The sequence below is a fragment of the Perca flavescens genome, chromosome 20 (genome assembly GCF_004354835.1).
Source record: "Perca flavescens isolate YP-PL-M2 chromosome 20, PFLA_1.0, whole genome shotgun sequence".
NCBI lineage: Eukaryota > Metazoa > Chordata > Actinopteri > Perciformes > Percidae > Perca > Perca flavescens.
In genome coordinates, this window is record NC_041350.1 from 11,834,872 (window position 1) to 11,843,080 (window position 8,209).

An 8,209-nucleotide genomic window follows, 5' to 3' on the forward strand; every position below is an offset into this window, starting at 1 on the left:
GATAATTCTTGTTATTCTTCACATTATAACAGAAAATGATATGGGTACCAAATCTGGATTCAGTCTAGTTCAGTCTTGTGTTTTCAAACTCAAATAATGTGCATGATTGAATTTTCAAATAGAGGACGCAGAGTGGCGATTATTTGCCTATACAAGCTTGTAATATTAGGTTGCTATAGTCCTTTTAATGTCAAGCACTGGCTAGTAGCTCACAGTAGGGCATTAAGAAGTGGAAAAATGGTCAATGCAATTCTGAACTTTGAAAACAGGTGTCGATGCTCAAAAGAAAGAATTTGGAAAGAATTTCTAAATGTTTTGGTGTTTTCTCTCTGTAGGTCTCCCAAGAGGAGAAGGTCCAGGTCCCGCTCTGGGTCACGGAAACGGAAACACCGTAAGCGATCACGCTCACGCTCCAGAGACCGCAAAAGGAAGTCATCACGATCTTACTCAAGTGAAAGACGCGCCCGAGAGCGAGAGAAGGAGCGGCAGAAGAAAGGACTGCCTCCCATACGATCCAAGACTCTAAGTGGCGAGTGGAAGATATTATGAGAGTCATTGTTTTTAAAGAATGTGTTCATAGTTGTTTTCTGTCGGGGCTTTTCTGATGATACTTTTCCCTTCTATCCGTAGTGTGCAGCACAACTCTGTGGGTGGGCCAGGTGGACAAAAAGGCCACTCAGCAAGACCTCACCAACTTATTTGAAGAGTTTGGTCAGATTGAGTCTATCAATGTAAGAAGACTTCCTTCCCTCTAATTTAGTTACAGCATGTTATCCAGTTCTTTGATCTCCAGAATCTTAAAAGGATATCCTTTGCATGAACTTCAATTTGTCATATACTGGCCTCCGTCTTTTTATTTCTTTGTCATTCCATATCCTACACATTTGTGCCCTCTCCTTTTCTCACTGTGTGTGTGTGTGTGTGTGTGTGTGTGTGTGTGTGTGTGTGTGTGTGTGTGTGTGTGTGTGTGTGTGTGTGTGTGTGTGTGTGTGTGTGTGTGTGTGTGTGTGTGTGTGTGTGTGTGTGTGTGTGTGTGTGTGTGTGTGTGTGTGTGTGTGTGTGTGTGTGTGTGTGTGTGTGTGTGTGTGTGTGTGTGTGTGTGTGTGTGTGCAGATGATCCCTCCCAGAGGCTGTGCATACATCTGTATGGTCCACAGACAGGATGCATACCGTGCTCGCCAGAAGCTCAGCACTGGCTCCTTTAAGATTGGCTCCAAAATCATCAAGGTACACATTACCTTTATAATTTAATAGATTGTATTTCCTTTCTCCTTGCGGTTTCTTCTAACGGAATTTTACATTGACCTCTAATGATGAAACCTCAGAGACAGTTTGCAGGCACATGGATCCTTGTATGCTCTCAGAAATGACTTTGTAAAATGCAGTTACTTAACCTTTTTTTTTGTGTGTTTGTGTTTGTTCCAGATTGCATGGGCTCTTAACAAGGGGGTAAAGCAGGAGTACAAGCAGTTTTGGGATGTGGACCTGGGCGTCACCTACATACCTTGGGAGAAGGTGAAGCTGGATGACCTGGATGACTTTGCTGAGGGAGGAATCATTGACCAGGAGACTGTTAATGATGGTGAAAAGAAAACCCATCTGCTTATTAACTTCTTTCAAACAAACACTGTCTGTTGACACATTAGCAATGCTTGTTTAGATATAAGTAGGATACGCTGGCAGCTTTGTACATACATGATGAAAACACAACCCAGATATCCAAACGCTTGCCGTTCTTAGCATTTAATCATCTAAGTGGATTTGTTTTCTACCCCATTCTCTCAGTTGTTTGTTTTTTTATGGTAATGCCCCAAATCCTTTAAGAAATCCCACTGGGAACTCTCCATCCTCAATAAAAATTAAGGCAAAGATTAAGTTGAAAAAATAATGCTAAACTCTCCAAACTAAGAATTGGATGATAGTTTATAACTTTGTTTTATCTTAATGTCTTTTTCTGCAGAGTGGGAAGCAGCCAAGAATGCTGAGCCAGCCAAGGAAGTTACAAGTCAGCCGGTAAGCGCTGAGACTACAGCAGCATCGAACACCCAGACTGAGAGCTACAACCAGCAGGTCACCATGATGCCTGTACAGGTACTGACGAGGGTCTGTCTCAATCACTGAATAGAATGTGAACAGTACAGTGCACAAAGGGTGCCACCATCGTGATGTGTCATGATGAAAAAAGAATAATATACAAATACAAGAATAAAAGTTACAGTAAGTAAGAAATTAATAATTATTCAATTTAATAGGTTGTAGGGACGGGTTTGGGAGGAGAGAGGGATGGGTTTTATTTTTAAATTTTTTTAGAGTGTAAAATATTCTAAATAAATAGCATAATGTTCTAAGTAAGTAGGATAAATAGGTTTGGAATTTTTTTTTTTTTTTTTAGTAATTACAAAGGGAAAGTACCGTTGGGTACCAGAACCGAATTTCAGGTACCGATTTTAAAAATGTGAACGGTACCTAACCCTAGCAGCTGCTGGGACATAGTCAGGAACTTGTGTACCATGTTACTTATCCATTACATCATTAACTTATCTGTGTTTTGGATGCACACTCTCTCATATCTCTCTCATCCAGCTCCCAGTTGCCCAGGCTGTTCCCAATGCAGTAGGTTTGGTGCCTCCTACCTTCCCTGTCACCATGGGCATACCCCCACCAGGCTATGGACCGCCACCACCCTTCATAAGGGCTGGCTTCAATGCCTCACATCCTCCGCCAGGTAAATGATGCAAACGGTCATATAAAGAATCATGTAAAGAATATAAATCAGACCTACATAAATTTACAAGCTTACACCAAAATATTTTCTGTTGTCAGGTTTTATGCAGGCAGGACAGACAGCAGCCATGGCCTCAGCAGCAGCTTGTGAGTATTTATGACATGCTACCCTTATAACTAATACATGCATATAGTTTTAAAAATTGACAATGTGTCCTTTCAAGGCATTTAGTTTGAATGTATTAGCTTGGATTAAATTTGTTGTTTTCTCCTGTACCTACCTATAGCTCTAGTGCAGTCTTCAGTGGTAACCAGCCAAGAAGCTGTCAAGGAATCACCATTCAGTGCTATGATTCCTCCGACCAGCACTATGCCTGGCGGCTTCATGGCCGGTGTATTCAACCCAGTGGGAATCCAAACTCATCAAGCCAATGACAAAACATCCCAGTCTGCAGAGAGTATGGATGCTGCTGCAGAGCTTACACTGCAAGGTGAGGCAATGCTAATGTGTTCCTGCATGAAAGAGACTAATACATGTTTTTCTGGTGGACACTTTGATCATATCTTGTAGTGTATTTTCTTTTAGAATGTTTTTATTTGTAGTTATAAAGGTTTATTTGTGTTGAACTGAGAATCATTTTAACTTTTATTTCTGTCATTGTGTTTTGTCCCCAGGCATGCAGAATGCAGTCCGCAGTGGGATGGGTCTCCTTGGTATGCACCCCACAGCTTCGCTCACCCACCAGCTGCATCAGTCTGGTCTGACTGGGCAGAGAATGCCTGGCCTGCTACCTCTGGATGTGCGACCCAACCTCCTGCAACCTGGGGCTGCCGCCCGCTTCCCGCTCCTCATGCAGCAGGGGCCCATCCAGCAGGCTGCTGGCCTCCTTGAGAGTTCCCTCCAGGCTCAAGCCCGTGCCAGGGCTCCTTTCTCTCAGCTGGACCCCTTTAACAGGGCCCCCAACCTTACCAGTGAAAATGTATCCAATACAGAAGATAAGTCTCCTTCTGGAGCTGACGAGGGCAAAGACCAGGACTACCGCTTCCCTCCAATGGAAAAGCAGAGCACAGGCCTGCTGAGGACCCCTCCACCAGAGCATAGGGAGCCCCTTGGAGGTGGTGGCGGAGCAGGAGGCGGTGGAGGAGGCAGGCCTCCCTTGCTCCAGACCCCAGGGACTCAGCCAGCCAGAACCAGCCTAGTGGGACGTCTGCAGGCTCTTGCGGGATTCACTCCTGACAGCCGCTGGAACCAGACCAGAGGGGACTTTGATGAACGAGATGCCATGCGAGGAGGCCTACAGGCCCCAGGCGGTCCAAAAGGCTTCCAGGAGGAGCGGCCCACACCTGGGCAGAACTTCCCCAACCGCTTTGAGAGCCGTCCTGGGACAGCAGCAGCAGCAGCAGCAGCAGCAGGAGGAGCAGCAGCAGCTGGAGTTTCGGGCAACACTGGAGCTGTTGGGGGGCCACAAGCCTGGAACCGAAGTGGTGGTGCCGCAGCCCCCTTTGACAGCGAACTACATCAAGACCTAGATGAGCGAAGGCGCCCATGGGACAGGCAAAGAGACAGAGATGAAAGAGATTTTGACTTCAGGAGGGAGATGAATGGCAACCGCCACAGCCGAGAGAGAGAGCGGGAACGCGAGAGGGAGAGAGACAGGGAGCGAGGCAGAGACCGCCCCAGAGAGCATGAACGCGACCGAGACCGCGACAAAGAGAGAGACCGCGAGAGGGAACGTGAACGTGGGAGCTGGACACCTCTTCTCCCTCTGCCTACACCTTTGCTTCCAACTCCACCTCTTAATCCCAATCTGGCCCTGAACCACGGCAAGCTGCTTGCACCACTCAAATTGAACCCCCAGATTCACCCACGATTCCAGTCCCCACTCCTGCCTCAAGCTCAGGCCAAGCCCTCTCTCTTGGGTCTGAATCAGCCACTGCCTCAGGTTCAGAAGTCTCCACCTCAACCACACAGCGAGGCTGCTGTGCCCGATCCCCAGTCAGAAACCCCAGCTCTGTCTGAGACACCTCAGGCACAGTCCCCACCCTCAGCCCAATCACCTGACCTGTCATCTGACAACAAAGGTCAGAGCTCGTTGAATGAGGCTCTCACCCAGGCCGGGTCGTCCCCACAACCTGAGACCCCTCCACAAACAGAATCGCCATCTCAGTCCCCAGCCCAGTCCCCCTCCAACACCACTGCTTCTCCGGACACTGAGGCCCCAAACCAAGCCTCACCACTGGTTAAGGCCTTATCCCAGGACTCACCTGTGGCCTTCACACAAGCTGACAGCCCCCCTGAAGAGACTCACTCTCTGGAGGAGCAGGAAAGCCCACAGAAGGATGAGGAAGAGTCACAAGAGAGCGCCTCCTCACCCCAACCCCAGTGGGTCAATGGATCTGGGATGGACAATAGCACTGTGGCCAAATCTACACCCGAGGCCTCTCCTGAGCTCTCTCCTGAGCCCACTGAAGAGCCCTCTCCCGATTCTGTGCTCCCTGAAAGTGAACCGGAGCAGCTTGCTTCTCCTGAGGACGTAGACAATGAACAGAGTGAGCCCATGGAGGAAGCTGCGAGTCAGCCAGTGGTAGACACTGTCACAGACACTGAGGGGACATAATCATCACTCAGTAGGTAAAAGATCATTTTGTAAAGTTGTCTCTTCTTATCTGTACTCATTTCAGCAAACCACCACCACATGGGACATGGCGAATACTGACTCACATCAGTTATTGTCTTATAATCAATAACAAATGATTTGATCTCATGATTTTATCTCTCACCAATACCAGTGTACTTAAATAGAAGGCTCGATAGCTGATTTATTGATAGACAATTTTTTTTGTGTTTTTATTTCCTTTTTTAAGTTGTAATGCCACCCCACCCATTTTAATTAATCTAAGCTTGGCGAATTTTATTGAATTGCCTACCAAAATGTTTCAATTGTATATGGGGAAAATGCGCTTTGACCTTCCTATGGAAGAGAGTAAAACATCCTGGCTGTTCAACAATGGATTGAATACAGTTACACACAATACTTGAAAAAGGCAGTTGCTGGCCCCATTCCTGTCTCCTCTTCTTTTTAAATGCTGCTGCAAAGTTTTCAGTGAATGCTTTTCTGGTGTCCTACAATGCTTTCAGTTTCTACGCAGAAAAAATAGCCTGCATACAGTGAGACCAGTACAGCTGCTTATAATTGGGAAAAAAAGGAACATTTTTTTTAAATGAAAACACGAAAATGTTGTATCCCCAAAATAAATGTCTGTAATTTGTTTCCAATTATACAGTGAACACAAACATAAAATAACATGCCAAGGGGAAGAAAAAGAACGGGGATGTTTTCATGTTGGGTGCATATTGTTTTAGTTTGAAATAAACATGCTTTGTCTGTTTAAAAAAAAACACATGCTTTAGGACTGTTTTCTGACCCAGGACCAGGGGAAACTAAGACTGCTTTACAGACTCGTAAACATTGTGTGCTGTCACTTCAGTCGATTTGATGTTCTCGTAACTCAAGTTGCTGCTATACCATCCATCCACAGAGCACTTTGTTGGATGCAACCGTGGAACTTGTAGTTTTTAGTTTCTGATGACTTCAGCCTGTACGTTTCCCTAAGCTTTTGCTGGGTGACTGTTGAGGATGGGATTGTGCCTTTTTGAATGGATTTGTCGTTCATGATGCTACCCAACACTACTGTGTGATGTACACCAGACTGTGCGTGCAACTCAGTTTCAGACAGCTCTATGAACACAATGCTACCTGCACAGAATTGACTGGCCTACCGTTTGAATGGTAGCTGGTTGGGGTGTAACGGCACACACAATTCACGGTTCGGTATGTACCTTGTTTTTGGGGTCATGGTTCAGTATGTTTTTGGTACAACAAGGGAAAACAAAAGCAATGCATTAAATAAAAAAAATTTTCTTTTATTTTAAGAAGTATTATCATTCAACAGTGGCTCATTAAGGCATTCAAATACTGCCATTTTGTCAGTGAGAAAATATAAATAACTAAAATAAATGATGAATGAATGCTATAATGCTCCATCAAAAGACTCTGACCTGTTGATAATTCCTGAACTGGTCTGCCTCTTGTGCTTGTTTACAGGCACAACAGACTTCCTACAATGCACACTTGAAGGCACGTTTTTGGCGCCATATGCTTAATCCGGTATTCTCTACGACCGATTACAGTCGCATATTGGCAGCAATAAACACTCCATAGCGTTAGTTATTACATTGGCACTGTCCAAATCGGGCGGGGGTTGTCTGAGAGTTTTTGTCTCGTTCTGCTAATCAACACACTGATGATGCTGTCGTAAATGAAATGTTTGAAGTGTATCCGCAGACATAGCCGACGCCACTTGAACACTGTCGGCAAAGAGTTTAAAACAAATCAATCTCCATTGAGCTTGATTAACCCAGCTAACTGGGCTAAGCTGACTAGCATGCTACAGCTTATAGACAGCAACTGGTGCACTGCCAAAACTTTCCAGGTAAAATTTGCGCTCCGCAATTTCTGTTCCACATGTGCAAGTAGTAGATATAAATAGTGTTTGGGTCACAAGACTTACTGAACCAATGTTGCATACCGAACCGATCATTTGGGACGAATACACGTACCGTTACAGCCCTAGTAGCTGGCCGGTTTGTACAGCACTCAGAGAACAAGTCTATATACTCCATCGTTCTGTGCATGCTGGCCTAGAGCCATGTTTTAACCTTCTTGTCTCCCTTTTGTCATTTCATACTTGTAGTGGTTTTCTGTTGAGACATACTACTAGAAACCCATAGTCTGCTGTTCTCTCAGACCAAATGTCTACTACAGGAGTTGTGATGTTGAATAAAAGTTCAAGGTGCATCAGATTTTTACCCTTCTTATTGTCATGAATCCTGACTCAGGCCGATCAGATGACTTCTTGCAAACACCAACACTGCAGCTTCAAACTGAGATAATAGACCCAATAGATGTTAGTAATTTGGACCAATGAAAATGTAGATTATGGGACATGCATATCTAGTATACCAGGTTGTGTATTGAGATAACATCACATATACTTATTTCTATGTTTCTAAGAATATAAACCATCTACTGTAGGCACTGATTTTTTTTAGATACTTTAATGGTTCACGTACTTTTAGACAAGCATAGGCCAGCATTAGACCTAAGATGCTGAACAAAGGTCTTTTTCACTGTCAAAACACAGCAATGTACAATATCCCACAACTAATAATAAAGGTGTAGATGATTACCAAAACCCCTCCTTCTAAAACCGTCAACTAATCTGCTGAATCCAAGCAAGGGCACACAAAAAAAAAAAAATCCTATAAAGCGACCATCTGGCACTTACCTCAACAGAACAAAAGGGTAAGGAGGGAATATACAAATTAGGGAGGTGTGGAGGAAGTAGAAGATGCTGGCCTCCCCTTTACACCCCCCAACCAGCACTGTCGGCCCCGGCTGCTACAGCTGGAGGAAGTGCTTAC

At 44.9% G+C, this 8,209-nt stretch overlaps 1 protein-coding gene across 1 annotated transcript in view; it reads left to right on the forward strand.

Moving 5' to 3' along the window:
- Nucleotides 1–7,588, forward strand: part of scaf8 (SR-related CTD-associated factor 8) — a 34,336-nt gene extending 26,748 nt beyond the window's left edge. The window contains exons 12-20 of the mRNA XM_028565464.1: nucleotides 336–529; nucleotides 631–731; nucleotides 1,114–1,227; nucleotides 1,426–1,582; nucleotides 1,961–2,091; nucleotides 2,584–2,725; nucleotides 2,824–2,871; nucleotides 3,012–3,215; nucleotides 3,400–7,588. Coding sequence (XP_028421265.1) covers nucleotides 336–529; nucleotides 631–731; nucleotides 1,114–1,227; nucleotides 1,426–1,582; nucleotides 1,961–2,091; nucleotides 2,584–2,725; nucleotides 2,824–2,871; nucleotides 3,012–3,215; nucleotides 3,400–5,342 — 3,034 coding nt within the window. The 3' untranslated portion in view covers nucleotides 5,343–7,588. The remainder of the gene's footprint in view (nucleotides 1–335; nucleotides 530–630; nucleotides 732–1,113; nucleotides 1,228–1,425; nucleotides 1,583–1,960; nucleotides 2,092–2,583; nucleotides 2,726–2,823; nucleotides 2,872–3,011; nucleotides 3,216–3,399) is intronic.
- Nucleotides 7,589–8,209: the final 621 nt, after the last annotated feature.